The 20,629-nt window shown below is 40.2% G+C and overlaps 1 protein-coding gene across 1 annotated transcript in view; it reads left to right on the plus strand.

Annotated features, from left to right (window-relative positions):
• Positions 1 to 17,173, plus strand: part of AMPD1 (adenosine monophosphate deaminase 1) — a 46,428-nt gene extending 29,255 nt beyond the window's left edge. Inside the window, exons 10-16 of the mRNA XM_056560170.1 lie at positions 2,053 to 2,216; positions 3,867 to 3,993; positions 4,525 to 4,688; positions 7,634 to 7,754; positions 11,730 to 11,903; positions 13,343 to 13,453; positions 16,989 to 17,173. Coding sequence (XP_056416145.1) covers positions 2,053 to 2,216; positions 3,867 to 3,993; positions 4,525 to 4,688; positions 7,634 to 7,754; positions 11,730 to 11,903; positions 13,343 to 13,453; positions 16,989 to 17,147 — 1,020 coding nt within the window. The 3' untranslated portion in view covers positions 17,148 to 17,173. The remainder of the gene's footprint in view (positions 1 to 2,052; positions 2,217 to 3,866; positions 3,994 to 4,524; positions 4,689 to 7,633; positions 7,755 to 11,729; positions 11,904 to 13,342; positions 13,454 to 16,988) is intronic.
• The last annotated feature ends 3,456 nt before the right edge of the window (positions 17,174 to 20,629 follow it).

Raw genomic sequence — 20,629 nt, forward strand, 5'->3', positions numbered from 1 at the left:
AAAGGGCCTGGTTTTGTGAAGGGGGGTATGGCTGTACCGCTGGATGGATTCATGGCAGTTTACGCAGGGAAACCATGGTAAACTACTGTTGAAATCTTTATCAGCTCACAACTAGCTGAGATTTCAGCACTGGTACACTGGCTTGCAGGATTTATGTAGAGGTGTCCTGTAAAGCCACAAGCAGCACACCTATACATACCAATTGCAGGCCATCAATGAACCAACCGCCTAAGCAATATAAAGTTTAACCCCTAGCTGCAGGCCAGTCAGTTTGAGCATCTATTCACCTTCCTCCACAACACAATAAAGGGATGGTAATAAGTTGTAAGCCAGCCAAAAGCTTCCATGGCTGCCAAGTTTATACTTCTATTAGCACAAAAAAGATACAATCCTGCACCGCTCACATGTATTGAAGGCTGCAGTTCGGGCTGAGAGGCTTGATACCGAAAGTCCCATGCTTAGTGCTAGAAGATAAGCATATCAATAATCCATAAAAGAAAGGAAATCCACGGCATCAGGTATTTTCATGCACGTAAAATCTTCTTTTATTCAAGCATTGCGGGACAAACAGAGAGGTGAAACAGGGCGCCAACGATTCGCGTCAAGTGACACTTTGTCAAGGCATAATGGGAGGAGACAGAGCCCTGTCTATATCCTCCCTCTAGCCAATCAGTATAAAACACAATTAAAAAACACATATAGTATCAAAAATAGTATCAAAACTACATATGATTATTCACTGATGCAAACAGGTATCCAAAATACAAAGAGATCTATAAAAATGCAGACAGATTGTTCCAATCATTCAAGCCGAGAGCACCTGTTGCCCCGGTCCGGATGATCCACTTCGCCTCAGCCTGCAATAATTTGGTAAGACAATCCAAGCCTCCTTCTGTATACAGGATCCTGTAATCCCAGGAACTTTAATACATTACTGTTGCTATCATGCACTTCTTTGACATGTGTAATCAGAGGAGGACAGCCTTTGCCAGTCCTAATCGAATTGAGATGTTCACAAAACCTATGAAACAGAGGGCGGATCATTTTACCAATGTAAAACAGACGACAGGGACACAGCACAGCATATACCACAAAGTCGGAATGGCAAGTAATGAAATATGAAACAGTATGATTAATACAGCCCCATAATATTTATAAAAGGGACAGTGCTAACATTTAAAATTGCCTTTTGAAAGTTGACTCTGCTGTATCCAACTGTGGCGGATGGTCGGCAGTCGTCTTCCATAGGTCCGCCACAATTGGATACAGCAGAGTCTTCCAAAAGGCAATTTTAAATGTAAGCACTGTCCCTTTTGTAAATATTATGAGGATTTCAATTATTGCAGTGCACTGTAAAAATGATCAAATTGCTGTTTTTTTTATCCCCTCCCAAATAACAGAAAACTTGGATTTAAAGACACCGAAAAGTCACATTTACCCCAAAATGGTATCCATAAACACAACAGCTCACCCTGTAATAAAATGTGCTCTAATTACGATATATGGTGACGGACAGCAGTTTTTTTTTAAGTAGTACAATGAAACAAAAACTATATACTTTGTTAGTTACAAGTTGGTATTGTTGTAATTATACCGACAGTACAAAAAAAGTACAGGACAGGGCAGTTCAATGCCAAAGGAGTTGGTGTTGTAAGACCAAGCAGGCTTGTGCATGTGAAACAGCAGTAACCAACTCTCTTGCACTGTTTTTTGTATGTTAGTGGTTTAAATAAAGCATCATGATTGTTTTAGGTATTTTGGTGAGTTCCACTCTGCCCCTTTTTACAATGGACATTAAATTCTGGAAATTTGAAATTGTAAATTGCTGCAGTGGGAGGAGTTAAACACTTTCTGCTGTGTTCCCTTTTTGAATGCTGAGGCTCCCTGCAGCTGACCAACCTGTAACTGCAGACTCTTCTTACAGAAAAGTATTTTGAAACATGGGAATTTTTTCATAGTTATGTCATGGTTATATCATGTGGTAGTTCTAGTATTTCTATAAACTCTGATTATATTTAGCTATATTATATACATGTATCTTATTGATAACAGGAAGTGGGATCAGACTTAGAAGATGCCAAGTATCAGTATGCTGAGCCTCGCTTGTCAATCTATGGACGATCCCCTGATGAATGGAATAAATTGGCCTATTGGTTCAATAAGCACAGGGTTTACAGTCCCAACATGAAATTCATGATCCAAGTTCCTAGAATTTAGTAAGTATTGCATTGGATTACCTGGATATACAGGACCATACAAAGGAGAATTAATTGCCCTATACACATAGTTTCCTCCCATGTCAGAACTGGAATGGGCTTTTAATTATAAGGTTAGATTTTAAAAGGGTAAATGAAAGAAAGTATATAGGGTGGATAGGAAATACAAGGCTTTGACATGTGGCCGCACTCCTGTTTTCTGGTTCTGGGGGTCAACATGTCAGAGTGCTGCTCAACCAATAGTCATAGTAGTTAATTAATCCATATGCAAGGTAATGCAAGATAGCGAGTCGCTGCGAGTCGCTATCTTGCATTACCTTGCATATGGATTAATAAACTACTATGATTCAGCATACCCAGTGAGTGCCGGGATTTCTTCTACCTCTTATTTGCACCCCTGGTCTACGTGCACCACCACTTTTACGAGTGCCGACTCCCTACTACTTTTATCTGCTCAACCAATCACTGGCTAAGACAGGGCACTGCTGCCACCAGTGAGTGGCTGAGCAGCACTCTAATGTATTGACATCCAGCACCATCTGATAGAGCGTGGTGGAGACCAGAAGCAGCGATACTGAAGACTGCATGGGAGAGTGGGATGTAAGTATGGTTTTTTTTGTGTTAACCAAGCAGCCTGGGCATTGTTTTTTTTATTTTTTTATTGTGCTAAAGTACCTTTTTAAAGCATTGAATAGCTAATAAAAATCATATTGGTATTATATTCAGAAGCATATGTAAGCTTTCCTCCACTTCTGGTGAAGTTACAGTTTGTTGCTCTGGCCCTATAAATATCTTTTTTTTTTAATTTAATTTATTTTATTTTTTTGTAAAACTGTTTATTTACAGTTTGTTAAAGAACATTTTCAAATAGTTACAGATAGAAAGAAACAAGTCAACACAGGTTTATACTTCTCAGTTCGGAAGGAATAGCAATTCCCAATGTGGAAGATCATAACACCCTGGCTAATGCAGGGCTAATGCAGGGTAGCGTGTTGGTCACTCTCTGGCATTAACCACCTGGGGCAATCCCCTACCAGTTCCCTGAGCATAAGTAATTCTACTGTATGAGGGCTAAAACATATTTGTGTGTGACTTCTCTGAACGATTAATTTACCGAAACAGTCTGTTGTTGTAGTGAGTCTCTCGGGCATAAGTCTATGTGTAGATTGATTAGTTGTCAATGGATTAACAAATGTGAAGTAAATGATATGCATTGTTAGTTTCACTTCCATTTCATGTCATAAGAAGTAGGGCAGCTGGTTGACTGCCATGAACAAAACAATCAGGGTGGGTACAGGGAAAGGTTATTATTTTAGCAGAGAAAGCAGGAGGTGCCTAGAAAATACCTGATGAAGGTGTGTGAAATGCCCCTTTCCTTCAATTACAGATTGCCAAACCACATCTATTTCCACTAAGCAAAGAAATAAGACAACAACAAACCAGTTTGCCAATACATGCTATTAAATTGCTCTGCAATAGATTTACAGATGGATCGTTATAAATTATAGCATACCAGATACACAGCACTGTATAGAAAGTCAGTATAATATTCAGTGGAGTGGATTTCTATCATACTATATGCAATATAAAATGATTTGCATGGAATGTGGTCATATACAGTGATTTCATCTGTGTAATTGATTTTCATAGTGACATTTTCAGAGCTCAGAAGTCTGTACCTAATTTTGGAAAAATGCTGGAAAATATCTTCAAGCCAGTGTTTGAAGCTACAGTCAACCCAAATGGCAATAAAGAGCTCAGCGTGTTCCTGAGACATGTAAGTTTGGTTCTTGGACACAAGTACAGCTCAACTTTTGGTGTTTTAAAGTAAGATAAAGTAAGATATGATGTGACCGAGTTAACAAATCTCATTCACTTACGTTGTAAAAAAAAAATCAACAGTGGATTATAAACATGCATCAGATTCTGCATTCCTGGCTGAATCTGCATCAACATTTGCAACAAAATTCGATGAGATATCTATGCCCCCTCCCATAAACTTGCATTGAGGGGTCGGAGCTGTGACATCACGATGAGGAGGGACCGTGACATCACGAGGAGGAGGGACCGTGACATCACAATAGTCCGGCCCCTGTATCACCCATAATTAGGCACGGAACAAAGTTTGCTCTGTGCAGCAGATGACACAGGGTGCTGCAGGAGAGATCGCGGGGATTCCCGGTGGCGAGACCCCCGCCATCAGACATCTTATCCCCTATCCTTTGGAGTACCCCTTTAAAGCTATATGGATAATGTGTCATAAAGTACAATAAATTAATTACAAAACTCTTGTATTTTCATTTACTAGATAACTGCCTTTGACAGTGTGGATGATGAGTCGAAACACAGCGGCCATATGTTTTCAGCAAAGAGTCCATTTCCCCAGGACTGGACCAGTGAGAAGAACCCATCATATACATATTATATCTACTACATGTATGCCAACATCAGAGTGCTGAACAACCTAAGGAGGTAAGCCAAAGGGCCAGCCACTTCTTGCTTATTAGAAAATGCAGTTGGCATGCTCTGTAGGAGAAAACACATGGATCCAGTTCCCCATTTTGGTTATAATTGTATTTACCTTATATTTGCATTGGTGGTAATTAGAGATAAGCAAGCCAAATCCAGTGAACCCGGATTTGACCAGAACTTTAGGATTTTTCCGGCTGGGCGAACACTTGACTTTTTACCAGTAAATAGCACGTAAAACCTTAAAGCATGTTTTTTTGCAGACATAAGAAGCAGAGGTGGCAGGGGGTGGTGAGATGATGTAGGGACATCAGCAGATCACATGATAACCCAGGTCTATCATGTAATTTACTTCTTACTGTTTCAATCAACACAAAGGCCAATAGGACACAGCCTGGGACACAGATTAAATGGCAATGACGTCACCCACAGCGTTCAGAGCGCTGGAACTTCTGCACAGAGGAGACGGAGAAAGAGAGAGAGGGAAACATAGGGACAGTTAGTGGTTAGAAAGATGGAGACTGAGATACAGATTACAAAGAGAGGAGAAATAGGGACAGTTAGTGTTTAGAAAGAGAGAGATAAAGATTAGAAAGATAGACCTTCAGGCAACTAATGGGGTGTGGTCAGCTCAGGTGGCGCATACCTGGTTGCCTCTACAATTATGTGGCGGAGAGGGTGGGCCACTCTATTAACTTGTCCGTGTGCAGAACAGTGCATGCCACAGTTGATAGCTACGGCCAGGGGCAATACATGTCCCAAAAAAGGTTTGCTCCATTGCTGTGGTCTCAGTGTGATTTGCAGCTGGGCCTGGGCTGCCTGGCTGGGGCAAAATACTAATTTATTGCTTTAGCTTCTGTAAACGCCCTGCAGCCAGCCAGGGCTACTGGCCAAATTAAAATAGATTTTTTGGCAAACCTGCTACTTCCAGCCAGGCCTGAGACGCCTGGCTGGCTGGGGCAAAATTCTAATTGACTTTAAAGGTTTCTCAACCTGCTGCTGTAAGTAGGCTGCTACTACTTACTCCAGTAAACCACTGTGACATGCTGAAGGCTATTGAAACCTCCTTCCCTTCCTCCAGCCAGCCAGGCCTGGGTAACCCTTATGCCCTTAGTAACCCATAGTATCCATGACATAGGGGATAAGTATTAGATTGTGAGGGGTCCAACTACTGGCACCCCCAGCAATCCATGGATCTCTATTGATTTGAATAAAGCAGCAACTCTTTAATTTACTTGGCTCTCTTCAGAAGCTCCATACACAGTGAATGTAGTAGCGCACACATGCACAAGTCACCACTGTGTTCAAAACAATGGAGTTGGGGCCCAATTCTGGAATTCACAGGGGTCCAAACGGTCATGCCCCCTGTGATGTGACAGTTATTCCCTATCCTATGAATATGGGATAGCATAAAAAAACTCTGAATATACCTACTCATGAACAATGTTTTTACCATAAAAAAAACTTGATAATAGGTCATGTTGTAAAAATACATTCCTTTTAAGCATTCACTCTATTGAGGACTTTTGACTGCATAGTATGCGCTAACTCTAGGTTTTCGGATGTGGCCCAATTTACTTTAAAAGCCAACCAACCTCTACTCTATTCATATAATATATGCAGCTAACAGTGGTAATTGTCAGTTGTTTTATCCAGACCCTCCTATCTTCTGACCCACATTAGATACCATTATATGTTTTTATTCTACCCTTCCTAACACCAGTCCAAAATTTCTTTAAGCAAGAACGCGATTGAAAGCTTGCCAACTACTTCTACACATTCCATATCCACCCTATGGGAAAGGTGCTGTTAAGCAATAATAGCTGGATATAATAGCAGACTTAGCTGGATTTGACTTAACATTATTTCCTCTACCATTGTCTTTAAATAGTTGTCTATAGCTCAAATCTCACTATATACAATAGACTTGTAAATTAGATTATTAGGAAGACTCAGTCTACTGTAAACTAATAATTACTATCTTATGTATGAAATAAAAACCAGACGTGTATGTAATGGGAAATCATCTATATGACAATTGGCTTGTAAACCATGGGATTATCATAAATCTATACTAGCACGGAAAAACATATTGTAAAACCTCACAACGAACACAAAGTGACATGGTAGTCTGTAGTTCGAGAATGCTATTTGTAAGCCAAGACGCAGATCCTAGATACTAGGTGGAACAAATCATAATGCTGCCATCCTGCTAGGCTCCCAAGATTTGTAACATTTTTATTGTACAGTTTTGGGTACAATGCCCTCGGGTGTATAAGAAGTGTTTTAACCTGTTTGTTTATTTTTACTCTGACTAGTGAGTGCAAAAATGTGTACTACCTGAAAACTGTCAGCAAACAGGATAGTCACCAGCCATACACATTAGACAGAAGTGGGTTGATGGTTGCACAACCTTTCAATGAATTATCATCTGCTGAATGATCATTTCATCTATAGTCAATAGCCTCAGAAACCTGATCCAGACACAATAGAGTAAGTGTAGGTAATGCGTTCTTGTGCCGACAAGTGACGTTGTTGTACTCTGATGCCACTTGCCGGCACTAGATCGTCATTACCAATGCTTATTCTATGCTGTCTGGGTCAGGTTTCTGATGCTACTGCCTTCCTCCATCTCATCCGTTTTCTTACTTACGCCAATCTGATGAAGGGCATCGGCCTAAAACATTGTACGCACATATTTTTGGCATAGATCAAGTTATTCATCTTGTTGGTATGCCAACTCTTATCTTTATTGACTGTTTTCTTCATCAAATTTATTCGTAGTTATTAATTTTCTGTGAAACTGATTGACTTTTTATCCAGGATGCTAAAGAAGTTTAGGACAATCCTGAACTTTCTTCTTCTTTCTGTAGCACTCATAAACATAAAAGATAAGTAGTGAGTATAAGTATGGAGGACACATAGTAAGAAATATATTTTCGTTCCAGGGAGAGGGGAATGAACACTTTCCTCTTCCGCCCTCACTGTGGGGAGGCTGGCGCTATCACTCATCTACTAGCAGCATTCATGACTGCAGACAATATTTCACATGGATTGAACTTGAAAAAGGTAAATGTGCAAACTTTTAAATGGCTATTTTGAGTACACTACCACTTCTCATCTTTTATATGTTGATAAAACAGTACACAAACAAGTATACCAACACACAGTGTAGTTATAAAGACTAGTTGATAACAATAGGTACACAAAGACATACTTGATCCAATAACCCTAAGCTGGTGAATTTTTTTAAACATATTTTTTTTATTGAATTTGGTGAATTTTTAAAACAGTGTCCACTAGATGGAGCTCACCTCTGGGGCTTAGTTGTATGCAATACTAATACAATACTATATCACCTAAAGGTGTGTAAGAACACACCCCAAAAAGAGGTGAAACCCCAATAAAAATTGAAAAGAATAAAATAATATAGTACAATAAAAATACCGTACTTAGTTAAAAATATTCTTTATTACAAAATATATATAAGTACATACAGAATTAATTCATACGGGCATAAAAAATAGATGATGAAAAAAATATAAATGGATAAAAAGGATCCGGGTGCTGGGTTGGAGAGTCCTGTATAGCTAAAAAGTGGTCATATCATATAAAGCAACATATAGGAAAGTACAGAGAGCCTGTGCTGTTGGTATAAAGTGCTGGTGCAAAAAGGTGAAAAAATTAATAAAAAAAGATGCAGTGCTGAGTCTATAATACACATCAGGTGCAGTGCAAAACAAAGGGACGGTGGGTGGGGAGGGACAATATAACAAGTGTAAAAAACCAAACAAAGTGGCAATAAATGATATAATACACAACCGTGGTGTATGGCACAAATTCATGCAAAAAGAAGAACAATTGAACACAGGGAAATAACAATTATACAAGGTGACTTAGTGCAGTATAGTAGTAAAAAAGGGATGTATAGCAGCAGACAGCAGTAGTTAACAGACAGGCTCAAGATAATGGAATGCAATAGATACAGGACTCACCACCAGCCCCACCACCACTAGTCCGACGCGTTTCGCCTGGAGCGGCTTTGTCTAGACTTTGTACTACTAGGCTTTGTACTTTCCTATCTGTTGCTATATATGATATGACCACTTTTTAGCTATACAGGACTCTCCAACCCAGCACCTGCATCCTTTTTATCCATTTATATTTTTTCATCATCTATTTTTTATGCCCGCATGAATTAATTCTGTATATATTTTGTAATAAAGAATATTTTTAACCACATATTTTTTATTGTACTATACTATTTTATTCTTTTCAATTTTTATTGGGGTTTCACCTCTTTTTGGGGTGTTTTCTTACACACCTTTAAGCGATATTGTATTTGTTGGTTCTTATGAACTCCCTTATTTATTTACTATTTGGAGCCTGGTATTAGGAAAGTTTTTTCGGTGTGTGAATAATACAATACTGTTTAATACTCCTATTGGTGGCTTCAAGCTTCCAAAATGTATAATTTAAAAAGATATTAGCATCAATAATTTTGCTTCATGTATTGACAAGCAATATGTAACAATTATATGCATTTTAAAAGTGTTTTCTTATAGTAGTTTACTTCCTTATCTTTCTGATTCACCCTTTTTTGGCTCTGATTTCAAAACCACCAGACCTACTTAACACTTCTTAATAAGCCAGCACTCCATCTAGGGAGGAATAAAGGGGAGCTGTCTATTCACTCCTCCACTATTCATTATTAGTGTTGCTCGCGAATATTCGCAATTCGAATATTATTCGCGAATATCGCATATTCGCGAATTCGCGAATATAGCGCTATATATTCGTAATTACGAATATTCGTTTTTTTTTTCTTCACAGTGCACATCACAGTGATCACCCCTCTCTGCTTCCAGCTTGTGTGGTGTAAAGAAGGCTGTAATACTACTGTGTGAGACTGCCGTGCGAAAATTCGCATATGCTAATGTTCGCATATGCGAATTTTCACATATGTTAATTTTCGTATACGCGTATTTTCGCATACGCGAAAATAAAACGAGAATATAACGAATATGCGAATATTCGCGAATATATGACGAATATTCGTCCATATATTCGCGAATATTCGCGAATTCGAATATGGCCTATGCCGCTCAACACTATTCATTATGGCTACATATGACTTCCCAGCAACATGGCTGTGCCCAGTATTCTGTGCTCTTACACTGCATATTGGGGGACTCTGTATGAAACAACACACTCTTTACATGCGCTGTGATAGAAGGGCGCTTTCACTACCACTTTTTCAAAAGGTAAAGGTGAGGAGTGTAAAAGGATCAATAACCCAGGGGTAAGTGTGTGGTGTTGAGGATTATTGAGAGGGCTGTGTGGCCAAATAATAGAAGTTCTTTTCTGCCACAATCTGGTCAGCTTTTCCCAGACTTTCCACTAGAGCCTCCATACACCTTGGTATTGTACAGTGATGAGGTATGATGCTGGTAGTGTCTCATTGCTGGTGTAAGGTGAGGGGTCTTTTATAATGAAGTGCAAATGATAGGAGACTTGGGTAACTTTGAACTGTTTACTTGTGGTTTTCTTTACGTGACATAAAGTTGGTTGAATGCTTCCAATTCAAGATGGAGGTATAAAGTCTTTAATTAACACTGTTCCAATCAGGCTCTCTGGGCTGAAGCAGGGTATATGAGGTTTCCCAATTTTTGTCTTCAAAAAAATCCCTCTCTAGTTTTGTTATGTGCACTTCCCGACTACACAGGGCAGATCCTCCAAAATATGCAGCGGTTCAAGCTTCCAGGTTGCAAGGCCAGACTAAAGGCCTGAGAAACCTAGTCAAAGCTATAAGGTAATTTGGCCTACATTTTTTCTCCCAGGCTTATCACACTGTCTTTACAGACAGCTGACACCTCTGCTCCTCTCTCTATACTTTGTTAATGAGAAACCTGTTCCAGGCACAGTAATACTCAAGATCAAAGGCACAGGGTTTAACATAACACGTACCAGTCTATAATAAATGACAGTGTAAGCAGAGAATAATATAAAGGATCCCTTCACGCAATCTTTTATGTGACTTTTTTTTAGGTTTACAAAAAGCCTCCGAAAACAGCAGCAAATTATTATTATGATTATTATTATTAATTTTTTTTATTTATTTGGGCTTCATGCTATTTTTTTTTTTTTCATTTTGTTATGCAATTTTTGAGACATTTTTTTCAAAACTGCGTCATTTACCACATGTGTTTTATTTCTTTCTTTTTTATTGTGTTTTTCCCATAACCATCCATTAAATTTTTTGGTCAAGTTATTTAAAGGTTTATCTTGAAGAATATGAAAAAAAAAAAAACACAAAAAAAAATAAAAGTGGTCTGTAGGAGAAAAATGCCACAAACTAGGTAAAAAAAATATGCTACTCCTAGGGCATGCCATGATTTTGAAAAACTGTCACTGACCTCGAAAACTGGTTTCTGCAAAAAATAAATATATAAAAACAGCAAAAACGCTGCCAAAAATGCAAAGTTCTATATTGTCATATATTCCACTTGTCATTGCCTCTGTCTGTCTAGACCATCTTTAGGCTACGTTTCTACACAGGTTTTTTTCTGGCATTGGAAAGCTGTTACTGCAACTGTTACTGATGAGTTATACACTATTCCCTTTTTGGGTGCGATCATCTTCCTGAGCTTCAGCGTCACCCAGGTCCAACACGTCACGCTGCAGCTCAGGGAGACGACAGCATTGGAGGAATGCAGGACACCAGAGGCACAGCGGGAGCGCTGGCGGTGAATTAATGTTTATTTTTTTTATATTTAACACAAAGCCCATAGTTAGGAAAAAAAAAAAACCTTTTACCAGATAACCCCTTTAAGGCCATGGCTGTGTGAACAGAAAAAGGGGATCTAGAGCTCTGTATCCAATAGATAAATCTATAAAATATAGTTAGAAATTAATTGAGCTTAAATTTAATAATACAATGGTGTTTAGTAGTGGGCATTCGCATTGAAATTCCTTCAAAATATAATTTATTTAGTGATTTATGATTCTTATTTTTGTAGAGTTTACTAAGTTTGTATTTTACAGAGTCCCGTGCTTCAATACCTGTACATTTTGGGAAAAATTCCCATTGCCATGTCACCTCTGAGTAACAACAGTCTGTTTTTGGAATATGCCAAGAATCCTTTGCTTGACTTTCATGAAAAAGGTTTGGTAATATCCTTGTCTACAGATGATCCAATGCAGTTCCATTACACCAAGGTAACAACATGCTCATACTGTACTTTACTTTTATCATGTTGACATTCAAATCTGAAGGGAAATACATAATTGGCTTAAAGGGAATGTATTATCTAGAGCTTTTTTCTACTGATGCAGATACTTAAACAATCTTTTTTTCTAATCGTTTTCCTGTTTGTGATTTTATTGTTTTAATTTTTAGTAAATTTTTAAGGAAGAAGCCATTTTGCCTTATCATCTCTCTAACAGTATTCAGAGACATGCCTTACAGCAAGCAACATGGACATTAACACAATAGACTGGACCAGACCATGTGCACTGCAATGGAAAAATTTTTTAGGCATGCTGTGTGTCCTGTTCAGAAGTCATTCAACAAAGGCGGGAGGCTAAACTCTAAGCTGTTCTAAGTGGCGTCTTATCTATGTACTGATCACTATCACTTTTCACTGTAATCCTTCTGGAGACTGCTGAAAAGTGATCTATACAGAATAGGAAGACTCAGCTTAGTTTTAGTTTTTATTTATATCTGCCATTTACAAGTTATTAAAATGATCAAGTAAAGATTTATGACATTTCCTGCCACCTAGTGTTAAAGGTGTATAGTGATGTGTTTGTCTGCCTTATGAGCCATATGCTGGCGGGCACACATGCTCAGTTTCCCACAGCCAGATCTCTGCACAGTGATGCTCTATACAATCCAGAACAGCCAATACAAATAGCTTTCTGCTCTGCTTGTCACTCAATGGACTTGCCTTTTTTCAAACGCCTTACGTCATGAAAGAGGGGCAGGGAGCAGGGAGATAACGAGCCCTAACTGTCCCTACAACAGCTGTCCCTTCCTATTACCCATCCGCCCTAAACAACGGATCGACAACCACGTGGACCAGGCAGGATATAGCATACTAACAAACAGGTCAAGAACCAGGATCAATCTTAATGGCAGATATGATAATATGCAGAAGACTAAATATGAGGCAGACTATGCTTGGCAGTTCCAAATACACCAGGTGGAACAGGAAATGTAATGTTCTTAAGAGGTTCTTCACTAGAGCTAGGACAGTTCAATGCTTCACTGGTCCATCGACCCTCAAACTTCTGTTCCTAGGCTTTGATAGGAATTGTTCCAGACACTTGAAGTTAGTAGGCCATGCACATACGGTGGTTCTTGTGACCGCTAAGTCATTGGTATACCACAAAAACTCAGTTCATGGGTAATGATCAGTTTACTGCTAGTATGCTTGTTCAGACCTTGAGGGTTATTGGCTAACCGAGTCATCACTACCAAAGCAAGTCTTTGGAATCCGGAATCCCCTTTAATAATTTTTAACAAAGCTGGCCTTAGATAACTGTTGGCTGAATGCCTTCACCCCAAACTGCTCTCAATGAAGTATGCATGTTTATCTCGAAAAAGGGATATGCTCTTTCCAGAAACCTCTAACTATTCATCTTTTTGGCTACAGGAGCCTCTGATGGAAGAATTTGCCATTGCCGCACAGGTTTTCAAGCTCAGCACCTGTGACATGTGTGAAATTGCAAGGAGCAGTGTTCTGCAATGTGGATTATCTCACGAGGTGTGTACTTACAATACATGTCTTAAAATGGGGTATATTTACTTAAAGGGGTATTCCGGGCAAAAAACATCTTATCCCCATCAAAGGATAGGGGATAAGATGTCTGATCGCGGGGGGCCAGTCGCTGGGACCCCCACGATCTCCCTGCAGCACCCGCATTCTATGCGCTGCTGCGTCTCCAGTTTCGGACACCTCCGGGTTTCCTGGACTGGAGATGGGATGTAACGCCACGCTCTTTTGTGACGTCAAGCCCCCTCCATTCATGTCTATGGGAGGGGGCATGTTGGCCGTAACGGCCATAGACATGAATGGAGGGGGCATGGTGTGATGTCACAAGGGGGCGTGGTGTTACACCACATCTTCAGTCCTGGAAACCTGGAGATTTTCAAAAGTGGAGATGCAGCCCCGCATTGAGTGCGGGTGCTGCAGGGAGATCGTGGGGGGTACCAACGGCGGGCCCCCGTGATCAGACATCTTATCCCCTATCCTTTGGATAGGGGATAAGATGTTTTTGCCCGGAATACCCCTTTAATATACTACCCTGTTTCCCCAAAAATAAGACATACCCATAAAATAAGCCGTAGCAGAATTTCTAAGCATTGGCGTAATATAAGCCATACCCAGAAAATAAGACATAGTGGTAGGCGTAGCTAAGTGTACCGGCGCAGAGAAGTAAAGAAGACAATCAGCCCTTCTCATCTGCCCCATCGTGACAGCTGCTATCTAGGAGGTGACCGGAGAGGTGTCTGAAGCTCTATCACCAAGGTCGGCTCCCCCCGTCAGGTCCCGGTCCTTCTGTCCGTGTTGCCAGCTGCGGCATAAAGGGAGACAGAAAGTGAAAGTCTCAGTGAAGCGAGGAACAGAAAGTTCTGCTTTGTGGGTCCTCAGGGGGAAGAATAAAGCTGTGGCTGCCGTTTTACTCAGCACTGTGGGTCTCTCTCACGCAGCACCAACCAGCAACAGTCCTTGGGTCTCTGTATTGTTGTACCATACTTAATAAAAATAAGATATCCCTTGAACATAAGCCATAGTGTGTCTTCTTGAGGAGAAGACAGTGTCTTATTTTCGGGGAAACACGGTATTAGTGTAGTTTCTACCTGCCATTATTTGCTGCCACTTTCAAACTGAAAAGTAACAAATCTTAATTAAACAAGATGCATGGAGTGAGAGGGTCAACTGACAGATAGGAGATAAAATGTTAAAATCTAAGTGGAAATAAGTGCCAAATAGAAGGGAAAGTGACACCACATATACTTTCCTACCACTGCTATAAACTATAGCGAAATAGCCATAGTTATTCTGTATGCTAACAGTCCATTGGTGCACTGGAGGTGGTCCAAGTAATGCCAGATCTTGTGCATGCACTGTGCCTCGGGACTGTCACAAGGCTCCATATTACTGCTGAGAGGCAGCTTGGGCTCGGTCGTCTTGCTGGGCTGCCTGAAGAGACAGGGCTTCAGGAAGGGACGGAAATTGGAATGAACATGTTAATTCTTCTTCAATTTCTGTGCAGAATGTTGCACGGCTGAAATTCTGCAGTGTGAATGGGTCAGCAGAAGACCCATTCACACTAATGTGTAGGTTCATGTGGTGGAATTCCTGAGTGAAATTTCCCACACAGAAATTCTGTAGTGTGAACATAGCCTAAGACAACTAGTATACCATACTCTAATACGCAAGAACAGAAAGTTGTACTATTCTTTATTCCGTAGTGGTGGCTAAATTAAAGAGGACCTGTTAGTTCCTCTGATGTCTGTTTAAAAAAAGGTTAGTATTTGAAATAACAATTCTGGGGTACATTATCTTAGAACTTTCTTGTGCTGTCCCTCTTGTTGCTTCTAGAAATTTATGAATAAATTGACAGCTGGGTGTTACTAGCTAAGGGTTGTGCCCATACACACTGTAACACGGCCCAGTCAGTGCCGTCAACATCAGACACACTTCTTGGGAATGGCAAGGCCTGGTTGTCAGTGTCGTAATAAAAAACAAAGAGGAATAACTGAGAAACAGCACAATCCAAAGTTATGAGAAAAGAATAGCTATCTCATGGGTCATAGAAATAGTCACTAAAAGTGACAACTCTATAGTGTCAACAAGTTCTCCTTAAGTTAACGCTTTTGAAGCAACTCAGCAACATCTGATATATACAATAACTGAATCAATACTTACCTTGAGTTGACCTAAAACAATACAGGTTGTACAGTTCTCAGGTGTTGGCATAGGACATTTTCTCTGCTTGAAACTTGTTCAGATCAATACACCCTCAGTGGCAATTATTGCCTAAACCCTGAACAATATGTGCAACTGGGAGAATGGAAAGTTAAAATGGTACTCCAGAGAAGTATATATATTAAAAACAAATATCCAAAGCCTCAACGCTACCTGGATATGTTCCCTGTAAACCATCCTGCCTAATGTGGTCCCTGTTGTTTTCTATGGCTGCTTAATATTCCTTGCAATCCTACCCTCCCTTTGCCAACTCACTCTCTGAGGGCAGCCCCACCCTCCTGCTCTGAGCAGCAGAGAGAGATTCAGTGTCTGATTGGCTGAGGAGGCACACAACGCTCCCGGTTCTCAGCACTAAAGAGAGCATGACTCATCAGTGCAGGGCAGAAACTACACGGTCTGTGTCTCTCAGGAGGGTAGGGGCTTCTTTCATAGAGGGATTTGGACAGAGACAGAGTGGATGGCTGGATGATGTAATTCTCTTACTTCATGCATGTAAGTGACAACCAAAGATGGGGGGGAGGGGGGGACTGCTCTATATAGCTAATGAATGGTATTTAAACAAATAGGTTGATGAGAGGGAAAGGATGGGCTATAGGTTTAGATCTCAGAAGAACTCCTTTATGTTTATTTCCAAAGGCAGGTATAAAAGGTATGTGACCTTTGTACACATTTATTACAAAATGTCATAGAGACAGAAGAGAAGACAATGCAGGAATGGGGTTCCCCAGTGCAATGAAGGACCAAAAACTTTTCTTGTGAGTGTCAGGCATCTTCAGGCTCATATCTTGGGCATATACCTTTTGAGCCTTTCTGTTTACTTCAGGAAAGCTCTCATGTATTTACCTGACAGCATAGATTGGAGATATGAAATTTTTAGATCACAGTCAGATGTACAATGTTTTAAAGACCTTAAATAGCTCCTCAGCTTTAAGAATAGGTGGTGGTCCCAGCTGTCTTTCCACACAGAAAATTATGCTCAGAGGTGCACATACCCTTAATAACATACGGTACTTGAAGACAATGCATGGAATAATAAGCATAATCATTTACTATTAAATTACTAGTAAGAAGTAAATTGCAGCTAATTATTCTACCTTTTGTGGATTAAGCAGCACAAAAGAAATTTTAGATATGTTTTGATTCTTTTTAACACAATTATACGGACTTACATGGCAGTACAGTAATATTAGTATGTACCACAATATGACCTCTCATTACTGAGTTCAACCATAGCATGCTGCTTTACAATGCTAAGCAGGAGATGTAAAATTAATTAATTTTAACAAAATTTCCTTTTAAATTGTAGGAGAAGGCACATTTTCTTGGACATGACTATAGAATGGAAGGGCCACAAGGAAATGACATCCGCAAAACTAATGTGGCCCAGATAAGGATGGCTTACAGATATGAGACCTGGTGTTATGAGCTCACACTGATCCTTCAGGCTCTTAAAACTGCTGAGTAAGGGGCATTACAGGTTGTCCTCATACATTTCATACCCTTAAAGGGGTACTCCACCCCTAGACATCTTATCCCCTATCCAAAGGATAGGGGATAAAATGTCTGTCGGTGGTCCCGCCGCTGGGGACCCTCGCAATATAGCACGCAGCACCCACCTGTTACTGCTCCAGAAGCGCTGGAGGATCTGGCTCCCGACCACGGGAACGGAAGATCGTGACGTCACGCCCCGCCCTGCCCCCTCAATGTAAGTCTATGGGAGGGGGTGTGACAGCTGTTACACCCCCTCCCATAGACTTGCATTGAGGGGGCGGGGTGCGACGTCACCCGGGGGCCGAGTCGTGACGTCACGATCTTCCGTTCCCGTGATCGGGAGCCAGACCCTCCAGCGCTTCCGGAGCAGTAACAGGTGGGTGCTGCGTGCTATATTGCGGGGGTCCCCAGCGGCGGGACCCCCACGATCAGACATCTTATCCCCCATTCTTTGGATAGGGGATAAGATGTCTAGGGGTGGAGTACCCCTTTAAAGATCATCGCTGAGGAAACTTCAAGCAAGCTCGGGTAAATCCTTTAGCATTCATGTTAAAGACCTAATAAAGTTATAACCCTACCATTGAATTGCTGCTGATAAATTAAATGACCTGTTCTTAAAATTGTATTAAATTTGAAACGTATGCATATCACCCGTGTCCCTCTTTGGAACCAAATCCCTCTGTATCACTGTGCTCCCTCTTTTTGAGCATATAAATATTTGTATTAATAGATGTAGAAGATTGCTTCAGAAATTGTATATCTGGTTCATAACAGAATATTTTTAATGATCTGATGCAGTTTGGGCCATAAATGTCTATAAACAGATGATTTTACAATTATGTGTAACGAAAAACCAAATGTCCCTTGTTTATCATGCAAAAAATTGGGAGTATGCTTATGTTTAAAAATATATATTATATTCAGACCATATTATTCTGTTAAGTTAAAACCTCTATTCAACAAAAGAATTAAAAAATTACATTTCCAAATCCGGACCATTCAGGTAAAATATGGAGAACGCTGTTTATGTTGTTCAGGTGTTTTTACGGTTTGCTTGTTCAAAAGAAATATTTTTGGGTTCCTTGCCATGTACCATGGATGTCCTCAGCAATAAATTGCATTCATCATATGAAAAGTCTCAAGAGCCTTTCCTTTCTTCTACCCATTTCCTTCCATATGACTTCCCCCCACTGCTATAAATGAAAACCTGAACAGCCGAATAGGATGCAGGGTCAAGGAACAGATATCAAAACAACCAGTGAATTTACGTAGCGGAGAAGGGTATTAGCAGGTCACTCTTATGACTTTACGGTGAGGAAGTAAACAAAATAACTTTCCCCTAAAAGCTTTATTGTTTTTAGAATGCACAGTACCATGAGTGTCTGTCTAGACTATACCAAGATTGTGCAATTTCTAAATTAAAATCTGATGTAAGTGTTGGCTGCTTTCTGCGGAGGACCAATCATGTCAGCAATTCTCACATCCTCATCCTCAGGTCTATAGAAGCCAGTTTAATGTACATATAATCATGTTTTAATTTTGAAATTCCTTTAAACAATAGATTAAAAAAGATACAGATATACAATTTATGCATTTATTTTCATTGGAAATATAGTTTTCTAGTCAAGCTCTCTTGATGTTTTTCCTTGCATAGGCTGTATATAAAAATGGCTACGATGGAATATTGGACACTGGGTGCAACACCCAGGAGCTGATTCTGGCCACATGAACTCTCTTTTCTCCAAACTAACCCCAGCCAGTAGCATTAGGGTACCCCATTGATTTGCATATTTTTACAGTCCTTTCCCACTACCTAGGAAACATTTCCATCAGGTACCCTGTAACAATTGTAAATCATTTTCTGGCATTAGACAAACCTTTAAAGTTCTGATGCCCTTCTTATCTGCGCTACTAACTAGATCAAATTCAGTGGCTGTGTGTTCATGCTTATTTCCAAAGAGAGAAGGTGACATTATGATATTCAATGAGAAGAAAAAAGAAAGGAATGGAGTACACACCTGGATATCTTGCTTGGGATGATTTATTCAACGAAAACCAGCAGGTTTCAACATCCCGACACCCCTAGACCAAGCAGAGCTGGAGCGGTAGGAGCTACACACCTAGACGACAGTATGTTTCACGCTCACGGGTGTTTCCTCAGGTCCCTGGTCACCACATGAACATGAAACAGCGCTGTCGTCTAGGTGTGTAGCTCCTGCCGCTCCAACTATGCTTGAACTAGGGGTGTCGGGATGTTGAAACCTGCTGGTTTTCGTTGAATAAATCATCACAAGCAAGATATCCAGGTGTGTGCTCCATTTCTTTCTTTTTTCTTCTCATTGAATTTTGCATTACTTTTTTTTGGACGTGAGCACCACACAGCACCTTGCTCTATATCACATCCCACCTCCACCGCCACAGAGACATTCCTTTGCTTCATTTCATTTATTTTTGCCCGCTTGCAGTGCCCGGTTTTTGCTCGTTTTTTTTTATCCATATAACATTATGATATTGCTAAACCCTTGCTAGGTTTTCTTACGAATGATCATGTTAAAAACAACATGGCTGTCCATGTGTTCCCCAACAGCAGACATCGGGGGACAGTTGGCCTGCTTACATACGCAACAGATTGTAGGTGAATCCTGTTGAGAAAGTCAGAATCTACCAACAGTCATCCAATGTATATGGCCAGCTTTTATTAGTCACACAATATATTGTTACTGGGTAGTAAGCCCTGGGCCCCCACAAAATGTTTTGCTTAAGAACCTTCTTCTACCTTGATCTAGCCCTGATCATCAGTCAACACCCACATTGTAGCATTATCTTTTAGAGAGGCTATACCAAATCACACTGTAGTTGGCCACAGTGCCATCCTGGACAGTCTGAGGCTATTTCACTTTACAGAGTTCTGACTCACTTGTATTAGTCAAGCTCGTTCTGTGGGTCGTGGCATACAGGAAGCGAAGAATAAAATGGAAAAGTGACAAAAGAAGTTTCTAAAAATGGTTCCCTGTTTTTTTTTTTATTGGATATGTTGCTGTATATAACTGTAATGTCAGCAGATGACACTTAGGCCACATGTTGTTGACACAGTTAGTTTATCAATACTCACTAGACAAGGGTGTGTTGCGTTTTCATTAAAAGACAAAGCCACTAACTGCCTGTTTAAAAAGAAAAAAAAGGGGAGGTACTTTTTTTTAAATGAGCTCTACATTGCAGGTTTAGATATACAGTGAAATCAATTTGAGATGATCACTCAAAATTGCACAAAAAGTGGTCATCTAGGGGGTGGTCTTCTAAAAGAATGCATAATACATGTGACACTGAAAACTCTGACACAGAAAATCTGGTCAGGGTAATGGGGAGGTCGTCTCAAAAAGGTGGTCTTTCAGAGGGGTTTTACTGTAAATTTGAAACATAATGTGGTGTCCCAGTCCCGGAGTGGGTCCTGTCAGG

The sequence above is a fragment of the Hyla sarda genome, chromosome 2 (genome assembly GCF_029499605.1).
Source record: "Hyla sarda isolate aHylSar1 chromosome 2, aHylSar1.hap1, whole genome shotgun sequence".
Classification (NCBI taxonomy): domain Eukaryota; kingdom Metazoa; phylum Chordata; class Amphibia; order Anura; family Hylidae; genus Hyla; species Hyla sarda.